The sequence below is a fragment of the Euprymna scolopes genome, chromosome 14, assembly GCF_053919585.1.
Source record: "Euprymna scolopes isolate OS-2025 chromosome 14, ASM5391958v1, whole genome shotgun sequence".
Lineage (NCBI taxonomy): Eukaryota > Metazoa > Mollusca > Cephalopoda > Sepiida > Sepiolidae > Euprymna > Euprymna scolopes.
Window position 1 is genome coordinate 7,215,006 of NC_136495.1, and position 20,162 is coordinate 7,235,167.

Genomic DNA, 20,162 nt, shown 5'->3' on the forward strand with positions numbered 1-20,162 from the left:
CAAAGTAATCATCTTTCGTTTGGTAACATTTTTTTTTTTTTTTTGTTTAACTATACTGTGCAATCAATAAAAACAATGGTACATGTTCGGAATAAGAACAAAAATTGTAAAACCACAAAATTGAATTTTCATTAAATTATAACAAGCCCATGTTATACAAAATGTGAGGTTAGAAAGAACGATCATGTGCGAATTTGTATTTTTTTTTTAATAAACAGATATTTATTTATTTAAAGTTTCAAATTTTCAGCTTATAAAAAAGCCTTCATCAGGATGTTTTTAAAAAACAATACAATATATATTTTTCCTTTTTTTTTTTTCATGTGCTATGATGTCGTTTAGCAGAGTGGTTGTGTATTGTAAGTCCAGTGGTAAGTGCTGTTCGTGTGCGAATGTGTAGTATGAGTATTAATCCACTTTTAAGAAGCACGGGGACAATGGAATTTAAAATGTGAGGTTAGAAAGAACGATCACGTGCGAATTTGTATTTTTTTAAATAAACAGATATTTATTTATTTAAAGTTTCAATTTTCGGCTTATAAAAAAGCCTTCATCAGGATTTTTTTAAAAAACAATACAATATGTATTTTTTTTTTCTTTTCTTACATGCCATGGTGTCGTTTAGCCTAACATTTTAAATTCCGTTGTCCCCATGCTTCTTAAAAGTGGATTAATACTTATACTGCACATTCACGCATGAACAGCGCTTACCACTGGACTTAGAATACACAACCACTCTACTAAACAACATCATGGCACGTAAGAAAAGAAAAAAGAAAAAATATATATAGCTAGACGAGTGTTTATAATGAAGGATTGGCCGGGGGGGGGGACCAGAGATTGGAGCTCGGACGAGCACTTGCCATGGAAATAACGATAAAACAAAGACAGGCTCGTAACGTCTCTTCTGTGGGAGAGAGGTTGCAGGGAAGAGAAAAGAGCATCCCCCACTAAGCCATGAAGTCTATTTTGTACTTTGTCAAGGCAGGATAGGCTGTTTTTTGAAGCTCCAGCCCAGATGTGGCAGCAGTACTCCATCTTTGGATGTACTTGGCTTTTATAGAGATAGAGAATTGCATCAGTAGTGAGATATCTTCTGGAGCGGTAGAAGGATCCTACCATTTTCCCAGCGGCCCGGGCAACAGACTTTATATACGTGTTCCTTTCAGATCAGGAGTAAAGGTCAATCCCAGGAGCTTGTCAAAACATGAAGCCTCCCTAAGACGAGAGCCATCCATTTCAATTGATGCTAGATGAGGAACAGAGCGTTGATGATGTAAAGTTAGGAGCTTGGTTTTAGATGCATTAAAAGTAACCAGCCATCTCTTCCCCCACTGAACCACGCGCTCAAGATCAGAGAGAGCTTTGTCATTTACGGCCTTTGATGTGTTGCCGTAGATGGTCGTGTCATCAGCATAGATGTCAACGAATGAATTAAGTATGTGTTTTGGGAGATCATTGATGTAGATCAGGAAGAGAGTTGAACCCAGGATGAACCCCTGGGGGACTCCAGCATTAATACTGTGGGCCTCTGATTGCTGCCCTTCATATCGATGTTTGAAATAAGTCAAGCTCAACTGGTTACGGCATATCAACCCTTTTACAATGACATGTTACGGCATATCAACTCTCAGCAATACCTTATGGCATATCAACTCTTTCTGACATTAACTCACAAAAATGCTCACCAAACACTGTAAACGTCTGGATCTCACAACGACTCATCTCTCCTCGCGCCACTGAAGTTCCCCAGTCAACATGAGTAAGCTGCATCATGCACACTGATACACTCATCCCTGGGCGTCCAGACCCGTACCAACCCACTGAGTACGCCGATCGATCACCTGAACAACATCAACACAGTTTTCTTCGAATTCATACGTTGAGCAAACTACAAAACTAAGAGAATTCTACCTAAATTGCCAGCGGTCATTGCCAATGCCTATTGACGCAATATTTTCCACAAAGCCTGCGTCACCATGAGGACTATTAACTCTTGCGCCTACACACAGCCTTTACGAGACAAAAAGCTAATCAGAGATACGACCATTTTTCCCACATGTGGAAATGAATTGTGCCCCTCAGGCAAAATAACATGCACGACACTGCAGAACGAGCTCATTATCACTTGCACCTCAGATTCTTAAACAATCCCGATACGTTTTCACGCATGCATAAGCACGACTACATCGCATTTCTTCCACAATGCCAATAAACCACACGCATGTTTATACGATGCCATTCAAGCCATCAATACCACTGATCTCTAACAGATCGCAGCCAAACCAAGGAACGATGATGAGTTATTACCGACGTCTCAACATGAACCGACACCGAATTTTTGACTTCATACAAGTTGTAAAATGTCAAGCTCTGCAAACAATACTTTTCAAACTTTCTCCGACTGAATTCAACAAACCTGAACCCTCGTGGATTTTCGCCACACACACACACAAATCCGTGTGCTTCAATAACAACTGACATTGAACTCACACCATTATTCAATTGAAAAACATTAAAAACTACGTAAGCACACAAAAAAATAAACCATATATATATATATATATATATATATGTGTGTGTGTGTGTGTGTGTGTGTGTGTGTGTGTGTGTATATATATACATATATATATATATATATATATATATATATATATATATATATATATATATATATATATATATATATTTGGTAAAACTGGTAATTAGTAAAAACCTGAAGAGAGTGCTTAATACTATTGCAGAGCAAATATGTGTTTTATTTATTTATTTATTTTACCATTTTATCTGTTTGGTTGACGAGGCTGTTGGATCGTAAACATAGTCCAACATCCGAAACATATGTAACCAAACAGATAAAACGGTAATAAAAAATAAAACATATATATATATATATATATATATATATATATATATATATATATATATATTAAACTTTCTTGTTATTTCAAATGTCAGCTAAAGATTCATGCGCTTTAAGTCACTTCAATACGTGCATGCGCGAGTGAACACATTAATGTAGGAAAACACTACTGAAGGCGGTGAAATGGCGTAAAATAGTCCCAGGGCCCAGGGGTTCATACCATGCAAACGGTAAATTTGCGGCGAGTTTGATTATCAGATTCGTTGTTAGCGACCTCGAATACCCCAAATAAAAACAAATTAGAATGGTCGGTGTTTTGTTGTAGTGTAAGGCAACATTTACCTTTTGTTTATCGTAATTGTGTATTGTGTGCGTAAAATTCGTTTTTTTTTTTGTTTTTTTTTTTCGACCTCCACTAATTGTTTTTACTCTTTCTTTCTTCATATTTATTGTTTTTATTGGAAGATGTGCGGCCGGGGGGGGGGGGGGGATAAGCATTGATTAACTCTTTAAAAGCGAATAAAGAAAGAAAAAAAAGAAAAAGAGAGAAAGCAAAACCGAAAGAAAGAACGAAAGAAAAACTAAAAGAAAAAACAAAAGAAAGAAAATACCTGCGGTCGCTATGGAAATAGAATATGGATCCTCTCAAAGGTAAATCGATGTTTGTTTCTTTAAAGATTTATTGGATTTTTTAGCGAATTATTCCCTTTTTTTTCTGACGACTATTTATTAAAATAGAAAATTAACCAAAATTGGATTTATATTTTTATTGATATTTTGATTATCTTTTTTAAAAAAAAAATAAAATACAGTTTCTTCACTTTTCTTGAAAAAAATCCAGCTGGTCTCCATTTCATTTGTGGGGAAAATAACAAAAAATGGTTTCAACAAACAAGATTTTTTTTCTTTTTAAGATTTTAATTAAAGTAAAAATTAAATAAAAAATTAATAAATGTTTAAAAAATGTTTAATAATAATAAAAAAAAAACTGTATCTAAATGGTATTTCTAGATGAGCGTCTTCCCCCACCCCCACCCTCACCCAACCCAATGAGATTCTGTTATTAGATTGTGAACATACTGAAAAACTTGGCGAAAAAGAAAAACAAAAAAGCAAATGTTTTAAAATTTAGAATGGGGGATCAGTTTCGCATATAAAGTTGACAAAAAATGGCCTCACATTTCCTGTCTATTCTAGCTTTTTAAGACAGTTCTCCCCATCTTCTTGCACACACAAAAAAAAACATTTTTTTTTTTTTGCTTTGGGAGATATTAAAAAAAAACTTTAATTTAAAGTCCTAGTGGTGGCTAAGTGTCCCCTCTTCACCCTCCCACTAACCCTAAGTCCAAGTGACGACACTACCTCCAAAAATGTTCCTTTAGCTCTACCACTAACACTAGGTCTAATTGGCACCATTTAAAAGACTACCTTAATTCTACCACTAACCCTAAGTACAAGTTGCAACCTCCTTAAAAAAGACTCCCTTATTTGACTAGTAACTCCAAGTCCGAGTGACAAACCTCCCATTAAAAAAAATTCACTTAACTCTACTATTAACCCTAAGTCCAAGTACCTCTCCCTGCTAGCAAAAACACTACTTTAAGCCTAAGTGACAAGGCCCCCTTGTAAAACTAGAGGTAACCGCGTTAAAAAGTAAAACTCCTTCCTCCACCACCCACAAAACACACAGAATTTATCCCCATAGGCAAAAAAAAAAAAAGCAATTTGATTACATGCCCTAAAACGCTACACTAGCCAGGAAATGAGAGATCATTTTACTATAAATTTATATGCAAAAATGATCCTCCATTCTAAATTCCAAAATATTTTTTTTTTTTTTTTACTTCATTCTGCCAAGTTTTTTAAGGGCGTTCACATATAAGGATTTAAAAAAGATAAATCTAAATTTCGGGTGGGGCAGGGTATGTTCAGCTATGATAATATTTTCTTTTTAATTATTTTTTAATTCATTCATATCTAAAAAAAAAAAAATTGTTTTTATTGCGTTTTCAATCCAACCAAGGCACAGTGACACTTTGATGACATCTGGGACATAATTTGGAGAAACACAATGTTGGGGGTTGAGCAGCAAGATGTCTGTTTACATTACACTTGAACTTCTGCATCTCAGTACAGTCAGGAAAGCAGCAACCCGGGAAGGAATTCCAAAGCCTGGCAGTCCATAGGGAAGAAACTATTAAAGTAGAAGGCTTTCTGGCATCTGGGGATCTCTACAGTGTAGGGGTGGGATTTTGCTGCTTGTCGGGTTTGTCGGGGTTGTCATTGAGGCGGTACAAGGACTTGTAGTTCATTGGAGCACCTACCATTAAAATACTCAACAGGCAGAGGAATGCAACATTTCGTCGATAGGACAGAGGTTGAAGCCTAGCTGACAGTGCAGGGACCTATTAGGTTGACAACTTCTTTTAAACACTGTTTTGTCTCTTGTCCTTTCTTTTCTTTTTTATTTTATTAACAAAAATATCAAACAAATAAAAAACAAGTTAGAAAAAAACTTGATCTTTGGCTAGGACCAAGGTGTAGTATCTGTTCGGTCTTCAGTTAGTGTCTTCAGTGATGCTGAGTTAAACAGAAAGAGAAATATATAAATACCATATAAAATAGAAATAAAAGAGAAATATAAAAATACCAAATTCTTATGAAATATAAAAATACCAAATTCTTATGTACAACATGAAAAGAAACTGGAAATATAGAAATATAACCAGATGGGGATCGGGGTGGGATTGCACAATCCTGCTTCATGGGACTAACCCTAAGTTCTCGTGGCTACACTCTTATCTTCATTTAGTGATGAACTTGTTACTGAAACTACTGCTTGGATGTTCTGGGCGCACACAATATGCACAACCTTATGACAACATTTTTAACTTTAACCAGCTGTGTGTTGTTTTGATGTCGTGTTGAGTTCTTTTCATGCAACGGATTTGGTCTGTGTCTTTTCCACTACCTGGGCATCAACGAATAGAAAACAAAGCCTGTCTGAAATCCCTTTTATAACAGATGTAACAGAGTACGTCTTTCAAGCTCCTTGGCCTAACGTTCACAGGAAACATGAGTTGGAACAATTACATCGAGGGCATTGCCAGGGCCGCTGCAAGAAAGGTGGGCTCTCTCTACCGTGCTAGAAAACTACTAACACCCAAAAGTATCCTGTACCTCTATAAGGCCACCATTCGCCCATGTATGGAGTATTGCTGTCATATTTGGGCTGGTGCATCGGCTACTAGTCTCTCGCTCCTTGACAAGGTTCAAAAGAGAGTCGCTAATCTGATAGGCCCTGAACTGTCATCTAAGCTTCAGCCTCTGTCACATCGACGAAACGTTGCATCCCTCTGCCTGTTCTACAAGTATTATAATGGTGAATGCTCTGACGAACTGCAAGCACTTGTGCCCCCACGACGTGAACACCCTCGACAGACCTGACAGGCTGCAAAATCCTACCCCCACACAGTAGAAATCCCTAGATGTAAAAGATCTTTCTACTCCAGTAGTTTCTTCCCCAGAACCGCTAGACTTTGGAATTCCATTCCAGGTCCCTGCTTCCTCAACTGTACTGACGTGCAGAAGTTCAAGTGCAACGTGAACCAACATCTTGCTGCCCAAATCCCTACATAGTACCCCAGTAGTTGTTGTCCCTGTTAGTAGCCCCCTACACCAAAGTGGCAATGTGCCTTGTATGGGGTGAAAATGTAATTAAAAAAAAAAAAAGATGTCTATTTGGCAATAACTTGTTGATATTTCTCTGGGGAACTGCCATTTCAATTATCTTTGAGAGGCCTATTTTTCGACCATCTTTGTAAATTACATATTGTTATATGATTCTGCTAAAGCATCTAGATTCTTTGATCTAGTGTCAACAATCTCCATTACACCTCACCCTCATGATTACCAGTAAGACAATCTGGTGCTGTCCGGGTGCATGGAAATCGTGTTACAGAAGACTTCTATCATTTAAGCAATTGCAGGAGCAACAGGATTCATGAAAAAGAATTTTAAAAATTACCTGGAAAATATACCCTGTGAATCAAGTGCAAAAGAGGTACAAACAATTGCACTTAAAGAGACGGTTAGAATCTTAAAAAGATCTCTCAGTGGGAATCTATGATATAGTGGATGAATGTCTAGCGTCCAGTAGGATGCCCCATCCCCAGCTAGAACAAAATGATAAGAAAATTAACATGCCGCCCAGCATTGCCCGGTCATAAAATATGCTTAAATATGATAATTTAATTCATGCAGATTTCATATTTATTATTATAGAGCCAATTCTCCACTGATCATTATATGGCACCCAATATATAGTGGTGATGTCAAAAGTTGGTACCATCAGCTAGAATCCAAACCAAAAAATTTAGCTCTCCAGTGATATTCACTATCATATATTGGATATCAAAACTTTAAAAATCAACTGAGTTGTATGTATAAATGTATATTTCTGCATGAATTTTGAACTCTTTAGCAGCTATTTTTATTGGCTAAAAATCAAATCAAATTTGCTCCATAATCTTCCATGTGTATCAAGTTTCAAATCTGTAAACCAAAAATTGACAGAGTAGTTTCGTAGAGACGATTCTACACACACAAACACACACAAAGTCACTTACATATATACAAATATGTGTGTGTGTGTGTGTTTGTTTATTTGTTTATTTTTTATTTATTTTGCGTATTTGTTCATTTAATTTGTTTATTTGTATTGTTTATTAAATTTGTTTATTTAATTTGTTTATCTGTTTTGCTTATTTGTTTTGTTTATTTATTTTATTTATTTGTTTTATTTATTTATTTTGTTTATTTAATTTGTTTATTTTTGTTTATTGATTTAGTTTATTTTGTTTTGTTTATTTATTTTGTTCATTTGTTTTGTTTATTTGTTTTGTTTATTTAATTTGTTTATTTAATTTGTTTCTTTAATTTGATTATTTCTGTTTATTGATTTAGTTTATTTATTTTGTTTATTTGTTTTGTTTATTTGTTTTGTTTATTTGTTTTGTTTATTTGTTTTGTTCATTTGTTTTGTTTATTTAATTTGTTTATTTTTCTTTATTGATTTAGTTTATTTTGTTTTGTTTATTTGTTTTGTTCATTTGTCTTGTTTATTTTTGTTTATTGATTTAGTTTATTTTGTTTAGTTTATTTTGTTTTGTTTATTTAATTTGTTTATTTAATTTGCTTATTTTTGTTTATTAATTTAGTTTATTTTGTTTTGTTTATTTATTTTGTTCATTTGTTTTGTTTATTTGTTTTGTTTATTTAATTTGTTTATTTAATTTGTTTCTTTAATTTGATTATTTCTGTTTATTGATTTAGTTTATTTATTTAGTTTATTTATTTTGTTTATTTGTTTTGTTTATTTGTTTTGTTCATTTAATTTGTTTATTTTTCTTTATTGATTTAGTTTATTTTGTTTTGTTTATTTTGTTCATTTGTTTTGTTCATTTGTTTTGTTTATTTAATTTGTTTATTTAATTTGTTTCTTTAATTTGATTATTTCTGTTTATTGATTTAGTTTATTTATTTAGTTTATTTATTTTGTTTATTTGTTTTGTTTATTTGTTTTGTTCATTTAATTTGTTTATTTTGTTTTGTTTATTTGTTTTGTTCATTTGTTTTGTTCATTTGTTTTGTTTATTTTTGTTTATTGATTTAGTTTATTTGTTTTGTTTGTTTGTTTTGTTTATTTGTTTTGTTTATTTTGTTTATGTAATTTGTTTATTTGTTTTATTTATTCATTTGTTTTATTTATGTTTTGTTTATTTTTTGTTTATTTGTTTTGTGTTTTTGTTTTGTTTATTTAATTTGTTTATTTTATTTGTTTATTTGTTTTTTTTTTTGTTTATTTATTTTGTTTATTTTTGTTTTGTTAATTTAATTTGTTTATTTTTGTTTTGTTTATGTGTCTTGTCTATGTGTTTTGTTTACTTATTCTGTTTATATGTCTTTTTATTTATTTTGTTTATTTATTTAGCTTATTTCTTTTGTGTATTTGTTTTGTTTATTTATTTATTTTGTTTATTTATTTTGTGTATTTATTTTGTTTATTTGTTTGTTGATTTGTTTATTTGTTTTGTGTATTGGTTTGTTTGCTTGTTTTGTTTATATTGTTTATTTGTTTTGTTTATTTTGTTTATTTGTTTTGTTTATTTGTTTTATTTATTTGTTTTGTTTATTTATTTTGTTTATTTGTTTCTTTATTTTTTTGTTTATTTGTTTGTTTGTTTTGTTTGTTTATTTGTTTGCTTATTTGTGTATTCTTTGTGTATTTGTTTTGTTTATTTGTTTTGTTTATTTGTTTATTTGTCTGTTTATTTGTCTGTTTATTTGTTTTGTTTATTTTTGTTTATTTCTTCTGTTTATTTTTGTTTATTTATTTTGTTTATTTTTGTTTAATTTTTGTGTATTTGTTTTTGTTGTTGTTTAATTGTTTGTTTATTTATTTTTTTTATTTAATTTGTTTTGTTTATTTTTGATTTGTTTTGTTTATTTTGTGTATTTATGTTGTTTATTTGTTTTGTTTATTTTTTATTTGTTTTGTTTATTTCGCTTATTTTTTTGTGTATTTTTATTTTGTGTATTTATTTTGTGTATTTGTTTTGTTTATTTGTTTGTTTGTTTTTTGTTTTGTTTATTTATTTTGTTTATGTTTGTTTATTTGTTTTGTGTATTTGCATTATTTATTTGTTTATTTGTTTGTTTTATTTGTTTTGTTTTATTAGTTTTGTTTTTTGTTTTGTTTATTTTGTTTATTTTTTATTTGTTTGTTTTATTTATTTGGTTTAATTTATTTTGTTTATTTAATTTGGTTTCATTTGTTTTGTTTTATTTCTACAGGAAAATGTTCTGTTCTAAACAAAAGAATGGAAAATGGCAAGAAAATTCAAGAATCATCCGGAGGTAAAAACTGTAAAAATACTTTGATGAAAAGCCCAATTCTCGAGGCCTGTGCCTATGGTCAATTGGATACAATTGAAAATTTACTTGAGGTGAGCAGATTTTTTTTTTAATATTGAGTATATATTTATACATATCCCTAAAAGGGAAGTATTGCTTGTTTTTTTAATATCTGATAGGAAACTTATTTTAATCTTTATTGTATAAATTTGTTTGTCTGACTAAAACTCAGAAACTACCCAAGATTCACGAAAAATATTTGATTTTAGGTAAGAGGTGAAAGTCAGTCCTAGGAACTTATTGGAACCAAGTTCCACATACAAGCGAGCACATGAACACAAAACTGGTAACATTATGGTAAACTTAATTATCGCCCTTTAATCCTGGCAATGCCATGCTTTGCCACAGGAGGGCGATACAGCCTACTTCCACATTAATTTGTATTGTTCTTCTTCTTTCTTCCTAGAACCATGCAGATTGCATCAAAACTGCAACTGTTTTGCACCCACATAAAGCACATTTTAACTTTTTTTTCTTTTTTACAAGGAAGTCAAGGCCTGGAGGTCATTCAAGGATAAGGTTTATTGCGTGTACAGTAATCAATGGGATAATATCATAGTAATCGCTAGTAATGGAGATCTGATAAAGTGTCTTACTTAAGGGGGCGGTTTATCAGAAACTTGTTTATGTTGGACTTGAAGACATCCAAGTTGTAGTCAGGTGGGAAACAGGTAAATGGAAGAGAATTCCACAGGCGTGCACTTCTAAGAAAGAAGCTTTGTTCATGGAATCTACATTTTGATTTAGGCACAGATATAGAGTGGGGAAAATTACTGACAGTGGTTTCAGCTAGACGAGTGTTTTTTGTGAAAGATTGGCAAGGGGGGGACTAGAGATTGGGTCTCAGATGAACACTTCCCATGGAAATAACGGTAAAACAATGACAGGCTCGCAACGTCTCTTCTGTAGGAGAGAGGTTGCAGGGAAGAGAAAAGGGCATCCCCCACTAGGCTACGAAATCTATTTTGTACTCTGTCAAGGCAGGATTTGAGAAATTTATTATGATTGAGCGAATTTAGTTTGACTAGCAAAATTTATTTAGATTAGGCAAATTTATTCCGGTAAGGGATATTTATTTTGACTGAGAATATTTATTTTTACTGAGGAAATTTAAATTGGATGGAGAAATTTATTTTGATTTGAGAAATTTATTTTAACTAGGGAAATTTATTTCAATTGGAGAAAAATTATTTTGACTGGGGAAACTTATTTTAACTGGAGAAATTACTTCAGATTGGGGAAATTTATTTTGATTGGGGAAATTTATTTTGACGGCAGAAATGAATTGTAATTAAGGAAATTTATTTTGACTGGGGAAATTATTTTGATAGGAGAAATTTATTTTGACTGGGGAAATTTATTTTGACTGTGGGAATTTATTTTGACTGGAGAAATTTATTTTGACTGTGGGAATTTATTATAATTAGGGAAATTATTTTGATTGGAAAATTTATTTTGATTGGGAAAATTTATTTTGATTGGGGAAATTTATTTTGACTTTGGAAATTATTTTAATTGAGGAAATTTATTTTGATTGGAATATTCATTTTAATTTTGAAAATTATTTTGTTTGGGGAAAATTATTTTGTTTGGGGAAATTTATTTAGACTGTAGAAATGTATTTGGATTGGGAAAGTTTATTTGAATTGGGGAAATTTATGTTGATTGAGAAAATTATTTTGATTGGGGAAATTTTTTTGGGGGGGGGGATATTTATTTTGATTTGGAAAATTATTTTCGTTGGGAAAATTTATTTCATTGCAGAAATTATTTTGATTGTGGAAATTATTTTCATTAGGGGAAATTTAGTTTTACTGGGCAAATTTATTTTGTCTATGGAAATGTATTTGGATTGAGGAAATTTATGTTGATTGAGGAAATTATTTTGATTGGGGAAATTCATTTGGGATTGGGTAAAATTATTTGGATTGGGGAAATTTATTTTAGCCGGGGAAATTATTTGGATTGGGGAAATTTATTACAATTGGGTAAATTTATCTTAACTGGAAATTTATTTTGACTGAGGAAATTTATTTTTATTAGAGAAATTTATTTTGATCGGAGAATTTTATTTTTACTGGGGAAATTTGTTTGGATTTTCGAAATTTATTTTGATTTGGGGGATTTATTTTGACTAGGAAAATTTTTGATTTGGGAAATTTATTCCGGTTGAGACTTATTTGGACTGGGGATATTTATTTTTACTGGGGAAATTTAAATGGATTGGGGAAATTTATTTTGATTTGAGAAATTTATTTTAACTAGGGAAATTTATTTTAATTGGAGAAAAATTATTTTGACTAGGGAAATTTATTTAGATTGGGGAAATTTATTTTGATTTAGGAGATTTATTTTGGCTGCGGAAATTAATTGTGATTAGGGAAATTTATTTTGATTGGGGAAATTTATTTTAACTATGGATATTTATTTTGATTTAAGAAATTTATTTTAACTGGGGAAATTATTTTGATTGGAGAAATTTATTTTGACTTTATAAATTATTTTGATTGAGGAAATTTATTTTGATTGGGATATTTATTTTAATTTTGAAAATTATTTTGTTTGGGGAAAATTATTTTGTTTGGGGAAATTTATTTTGATTGGGATATTTATTTTAATTTTGAAAATTATTTTGATTGGTGAAAATTATTTTGTTTGGGGAAATTTATTTTGATTGGGTAAATTTATTTAAACTGTGGAAATGTATTTGGATTGGGGAAGTTTATTTGAATTGGGGAAATTTATGTTGATTGAGAAAATTATTTTGATTGGGGGAATTTTTTTTTGGGCTGGGATATTTATTTGGATTTGGGAAATTATTTTCAGTGGGGAAATTTATTTTATTGAGGAAATTATTTTTATTGTGGAAATTATTTTCATTAAAGAAAATTTATTTTCACTAAGAAAATTTATTTTGTCTGTGGAAATTTATTTGGATTGGGGAAATTTATTTTGTAATGGGAAAATTTATGTTGATTAAGGAACTTATTTTGATTGGGGAATTTATTTTGATTGAGGAATTTATTTTGATTGGAGAAATTTATTTAGATTTGGGAAATTTATTTTGACTAGGGAAATTGGTTTTGATTTGGGAATTTTTTTGATTATGGGAGATTTATTTTGATAGGGGAAATTTATTTTGATTGGGAAAATTTAATCCTTGTTCTAAAATTCTATGTTAAATTTATTTTGTTTGTCAGTAAGAAATGTAAATTATGCTAATTAAAAAAAAGCAATTCCATTTTGTGTTCATAATCTAATTTTTACAAAGTTTGTCATCATCATCATCATCATCATCATCATCATCATATTTGATCTACCTTCTTATTTCTTGCTCTTGTTTATAATTATCATCTTTTTTGATTCAATCCAACACCAAGCTCTTATTTTTTCAGAATTTTTATTATCATCATCACTGTTGTCATCATCATAGTCATCATCATCATAATCTTCTTTATAATCATCATTATCATCATCGTCGTCATCATTTTTATCATAATTGTTCTCGTGATCACCATTATCATAATCATCATCTCTATTATCTTTATTATCATAATCTAATCATCATTATCATCATCATCACTGTCATTATCATTATCACCATAGTTGTCATCATCATCATTATCATCACCATCATCATTGTCATTATCGTCATAATCATCGTCATCATTGTCATCGTCGTCGTCATCATCATCATCATCATCATCATCATCATCACTGTCATCATCATCATTGTCATAGTCGTCATCATCAGTTTTGGTTTCACCCTAATCCTCATTTTTAGGGAGTTTATTCTCATCATATTTGGCTTAACTCTAATCAAAACCTTACTTCCTGTTTTTAGGAAGTTCAAGAAAGCAATTTCTTCCTGCTTCCTTGAACTTAAATTCATTCTAAACAAAATTAAAAAACTTTGTCTCAAATTTACGAAACCAAAACTTTTTTTTTTTTTGTAGGAAGGAGCCGATGCTTGCATCAAATCCTATTGTGGTCGAACTGCTCTCCATGAAGCATGTATGGGTGGGCACACTGGTTGTCTTACGCGTCTTTTGGAACTACAGTGTGACGTTGATGCACAGGACAGCAAAGGGTTAACTGCTGTTCACATAGCAGCCTTCAATGGGGAAGAGGAGTGCCTGAAGATTCTGGCTGCCAAAGGTCAGTTTTTGAAACAATATTGTGGAATTAGAAAGCGTTATATAATCCAATCGTATGCGCTGAAGAATTTAATCGATTGATGCATTTGTGATATGGAGAATGAATGTTTGAAACGTAAGGAAATGGCATGCCTAGATTCTCGTGACTCACCAACTGATTAGTTTGGTTTACTCCCTAATCAACCCTAATCCTCTCTAGGTTATTTAATGCTGAAACTAATGTAAATGTTTACTAGCATACAACTAATTGAACATAAGGTGTTATTCTATTGAAGGCTTATATCTTTCTCAACAGTACAACGTAATGGATCCTCAAGGCTTTGAATTAAGTCAAGTCTGTAAACTGATGATTTTCATTGATGCACTATTTCACCAACTTAATTAAGTGAGAGTTAGCTCCCCTTGTTCAGTGGCTCTCACATATTTTCTGCTTATATTGGAAATCATGGAAAATATTTTTTGGACGTAAACAAATATTATTTATTTTATTTATTTACTTTTTTTAATTGCTTTTTCACCCTAAACAAGATACAGTGCCACTTAGCAAGATGTCTGTTTACACTTGAACTTCTGCATCTCAGTACAGTCGGAGAAGCAGGAACCCAGTAGGAAATTCCAAAGTCTAGCAATTCTGGGGAAGAAACTACTGTGCAGAGGTGGAATTCTGCTGCTGTCAGGTTTGTTGGGGTATTTACATCGAGGGGGGTACAAGGGCTTGTAGTTCGTCGGAGCACCTACCATTAAAGTACTTTTAGAACAGGCAGCTGACAGTTTGGGACCTATTAGGTTGACAACTCTCTTTTGAACCCTGTCCAGGAGGGAGATACTTGCAGCAGATGCACCAGCCCAAATGTGACAACAATACTCCATACATGGGCGAATGGTGGCCTTGTAGAGGTGCAGGATACATTCAGGCGTAAGTACCTTTCTAGCACGGTATAGACTAACCTACACTCCTCCATTCCCTCTAACCACTTTAACATGCCTGGATATCTCCCACTCTGCCGTAAGGACTCTGACAGACATATGCACGGACTTGGAATTTACATTCGTAATACCCTTCCCTTGACTAGAGAAACAAACCTAGAAACAGATGATCAAGCCTTTATGTGCTTTAGACTAAACATGCAACACAATATTAGCTACTATTATTTTCTCTACGGCTCTCCCTCAACTCAGGACTGCTCCATAATAAACAAAGTATCTGACAGCATAGACACGGCACTGTCCCTCGACACTAGCGCACAAATACATGTATTTGGTGACTTTAATGTCCACCACAAAAACTGGCTTGGATTCTCTACTCACACAGATGCAGCGGGCAGCACAACCCATAGCTTCACTATATCTCACTCCCTATCACAAATTGTTACGTTTCCAACCCGTTTCCCTGACCAGGAAGAACAACATGCATCACTTCTAGATCTGGTTTTGACCACAGTTCCCGATGACTGCATAACGATGGCCCACAGCCCACTCGGGAATGCTGATCATGCAGTGATAATGGTTGAAATCGCCCTAAACTCTAGACCCAAAACTGAAGAGCCAGTGCTCAAAACAACGAGATATTATAATAAGGCTGACTGGGAAGCCATCAGGGAACTAATTAGAGATGCTCCATGGAAAAATATTTTCTCTCTCCCTGCTGAACAATGTGCAAACGAGACCACTGACTGGTTCAAAACTGCAATCGAAGCGCATGTTCCCATGCGAAAATTTTATAGTAAGCCCCACTCTCCCCAATGGTTTACGTCAACTTGTGCAACTGCCATTGCTCAAAAGCAGCATGCATACCGTAGGTTTAACCGACATAAGTCCAGTTCAAACAGACTGAAGTATATAGAAGCTAGAAATAACGTTAAGAAAGAAATAGCGACAGCTAAGAGAGAATTTACGGAAACCACTAAAAAGCGCATCGAAGCACAAAAACTAGGAACTCGAGACTTCTGGAAAATCTACAACAGTGTAGTAAATAATGGGCAATCAACAATTCCCCCACTAACCAACAATCACGAGGTTGTCTCCTCAGCAACCGACAAGGCTAACATGCTTGCCAGTTGGTTTGCCTCAAACTCCACACTGGACCCTTCCAACCACCCCCTACCTGACTTTCCTATGCGGACAGACGCCACACTAGACGATCTGAAAACCACCTCTGCTCAGGTGCATGCTATCATAAAAAACCTTGACACCTCAAAAGCATGTGGACCCGATCTTATCCCAGCTGTGCTATTAAAAACGTGCTCAGCCGAAGTAGCTCCAGTTCTCTCCAAACTCTACAACAAATGCCTTAATGAAGCTTGCTTTCCGGGCTGTTGGAAAACTGCTTCTGTTGTACCAGTATTCAAGAATTCTGGCGAAAAGACAGACCCATCAAATTATCGCCCCATTAGCCTCCTCCCACTTTCTGCCAAAATATTTGAGACCATAATTAACCATGCTCTAGTCCATCATCTTGCAGATGCTAAACTACTGACTGACAAACAATATGGATTTAGACAAGCCCGTTCCACAGCAGACATCCTAACTGTGATCTCTGAACGTATATATCATTCACTGGACAAAGCGATGGAGGGCAGAGCGGTAGCTCTAGATATATCTAAGGCTTTTGACAGGGTATGGCATGAGGGTCTCCTCAGTAAAATCAGATCATACGGTATCACTGGTAGAATACTTAACATAATTAAATCCTTCTTAAATAAGAGAAAAATCCAGGTTGTCCTCGACGGTCGTACATCTAAACAATATGATATAAATGCGGGGGTGCCCCAGGGTTTTATCCTTGGACCTCTATTGTTCCTGATATTCATAAATGACCTCCCCGACAACATTGCCTCTGAGATGGGTATATATGCTGATGACACTACACTCTATGGCAGGCATGACAGGAAGACGAATGAACACATTTCTAAAGAAATGGCAGAAACACTAGAGGAAGACCTCCAATCTGTAGTGGAATGGGGACAAAAGTGGTTGGTCGCGTTCAATGCTGCCAAGACTAAACTAGTTTCATTCAATAATTACAAGAAATCCTCTCTACCACCCATAGCAATGGCCAACGACTCTTTATCTGAGAGTTCATCTTTCAAACTCCTTCACAGGAAACATGAGTTGGAACAATTACATTGAAGGCATTGCCAAGGCCGCTGCAAGAAAGGTGGGCTCTCTCTACCGTGCTAGAAAACTACTAACACCTGAAAGTATCCTGTACCTCTATAAGGCCACCATTCGCCCATGTATGGAGTATTGCTGCCACATCTGGGCTGGTGCATCTGCTACTAGTCTCTCGCTCCTTGACAAGGTTCAAAAGAGAGTCGCAAACCTGATAGGCCCTGAACTGGCATCTAAGCTTCAGCCTCTGTCCCATCGACGAAATGTTGCATCCCTCTGCCTTTTCTACAAGTATTTTAGTGGTGAATGCTCTGACGAACTGCAATCACTTGTGCCCCCACGACGTGAGCACTCTCGACAAACCCGAGAGGCTGCTAAATCCCACCCCCACACTGTAGAGATCCCTAGATGTAAAAGATCTTTTTACTCCAATAGTTTCTTCCCCAGAACCGCTAGACTCTGGAATTCCATTCCAGGTCCCTGCTTCCCCAACAGTACTGACGTGCAGAAGTTCAAGTGTAACGTGAACCGACACCTTGCTGCCCAAATCCCTACATAGTACCCCAGTAGTTGTTGCCCCTGATAGTAGCCCCCTACACCAAAGTGACAATTTGCCTTGTTTGGGGTGAAAATGTAATAAAAAAAAAAAAAAAAAAAAAAAAAAAAGAAAACCTACCTTCCCAGCAGCAGCCACGACAATGCCCCTGACGTGTCTATTCCAACTCATGTTCCCTGTGAACGTTAAGTCGAGGAGGTTGAACGAAGTATTTTCAGGTAATGTATCATTAGCCATAGCTATTGGTGGTTGAGAAGGTTTCTTGTAATTATTAACAGAAACGAGCTTTGTCTTCGCAGCATCGAATGTTATCTATTTTTGTCCTCATTCCATTACAAAGTGTCTTCCTCTAGGGTTTCTGCCATTGCTTTGGATATGTGTTCATTCGTTTGCCTAAATCCATATTGTTGGTCAGTCAGAAGTTTAGCAACTGTAAGATGTGGACTAGAATTTGATTAATTATGGACTCAAATATTTTGGCAAAAAGAGGGAGGAGACTAATGTGGTAATAGTTTGATGGGTCAGTTCTTTTGTTAGAATCCTTGTAAACTGCTGCCACAGAAGCTGTTTTCCAGCAGTCAGGAAAGCAAGATTTGTTAAGGCATTTGTTGAAAAGTTTGGAGAGAACTGGAGCAATCTCAGCGGAGTATTTTTTTAATAGTACACCCAGGATGAGATCAGGGTCACATGCTTTTGAGGTGTCTAGGTTTTTTATGATATCATGTACTGGAAAAGGGGTGATTTTCAGATCATCTAGTGTGATTTCTGTCAGCAAAGTAAAATAAGGGAGGAATTGGTTCGCTGAATCCAATGTAGAGTTTGAGGCAAACCGATCGGCTAGCATGTTAGCCTTCTCAGTTGCTGTGCAAACAACCTCATGATTGTTTGATAGTGGGGAATTGTTAATTGCCTGTTATTTACTTCACTGTTGTAGATTTTCCAGAAATCACGAGTTCCTAATTTCTGCATTTCAATGCATTTTCTGGTGGTTTTGGTATATTCTCTCTTAGCTATCACTATTTTTTCTTACAATTTCTTCTAGCTTCTATAAACTTTTGACTGTTGGTACTGGACTTATGTTGGATAAATCTGCGGTATGCTGCCTTTGAATAATAGCAGCTGCGCAAGTAGAAGTTAACCATTTTATTTATAAAAGTACCTCAAAACATGTGTTCGTGGATTACTGTTTTATAAGTAAAATAATAAATAAATAATATATTTGTTTATTTGTTTACGTCCAAAAAAATTATGTGTGATTTTCTGAGGAAAAAGATTTTCCATGAGCTCCAAGGTTGTAGATGCTATCAACCATATTATCAAAATGTTGACATAAGTTTAAAAGTGATAAAAGTAACATGCAAAGTCATCTAGAACTTTGTGGCATAACGGTTAATGCACTCGACCATAATCCATATGGTCTAAGGTTCGAATCCTAGAAACAGTCAAGTTACACTAACGAGAGGAAATACATTGAAAAACATGTCCATAGATTAATGTTTATATATATATCTATATATATAAATTCGTATTCCTGTCTGTCTGTTTGTTTGTTTGTTTGTTTACAATTTGATTAATATCTACAAAAGATTCGTTAGTTTATTATTTCATTTATTTCTATACATAGTATGATTCTTTAAAAAGTATACGATTAAGAGGTCACCTCATTTGTTTATTATATTAAGGAAAATCAATTGTACTAAATATCTGTATGTTAGTTCAAGTTCCTAGTGAGAGAGTTGTTTTAAGTGTTCTGTTTAAGATTGTTATTTCATCCACTTTAAATAGCAATTTTATTAGTAATATATTTAATTAAATTTATTTGGAATTATTACTTCCAACATCAATTTTTTTTATGAAATGAGTAGAGTTATTTCCCCTGATGAGTTTTTTATATAAGTTTTGAAGTTCGAAAGATAAAAAAAAAAAAACTCTTCCCAAATAAATTAATTTTGTAATCGCAAGACGTTTCTAACGTGAAAAAATAATTTCTGTAACACAGAAAGATGTTTTGCTTTATTTTTAAATATTCGATACTCTTGCATAATTTGACACGGATTCTCGGGAATCCCCGTCAAACATGGAACAATATACAAATGTAAATAATAAAAAATAACAAAAACTTACCTTTAAAGGACTGAAAATATTTTTATTCATCTTATTTTTATATTTTGTTTTGTTTTTTTTCTTTGCAAAATATTTATCAACAAAATGTGTTTTTTTTCCTTCAGAAGATGAAAGTTTTACTTTTTTCACCATAAATTCTTAGGTGTAATTACAAGATTTTTGGGTTTTTTTCAAGACTTTTTGTTAAGTCAAGTTTTTTTTTTTTTAGGGGGGGAGGGTCCACAGAAGTTTATATATATATATATATATATATATATATATATATATATTAAAGAAAATATGTAAAAATATGTTTACGAAAAGCGTAGATGGTTAGGAAGTACAGGAAAAAAAAATTTTTTTTTTTTCAAGAAAACTTAATATTTTTATTTTATTT

General features: G+C 33.3%; 1 protein-coding gene across 1 annotated transcript in view; it reads left to right on the forward strand.

Annotated features, from left to right (window-relative positions):
- Nucleotides 1-2,965: 2,965 nt before the first annotated feature.
- LOC145292859 (uncharacterized) overlaps nt 2,966-20,162 on the forward strand; it is a 41,929-nt gene continuing 24,732 nt past the window's right edge. Inside the window, exons 1-3 of the mRNA XM_080138963.1 lie at nt 2,966-3,514; nt 9,719-9,870; nt 13,795-13,996. Coding sequence (XP_079995089.1) covers nt 3,499-3,514; nt 9,719-9,870; nt 13,795-13,996 — 370 coding nt within the window. The 5' untranslated portion in view covers nt 2,966-3,498. The remainder of the gene's footprint in view (nt 3,515-9,718; nt 9,871-13,794; nt 13,997-20,162) is intronic.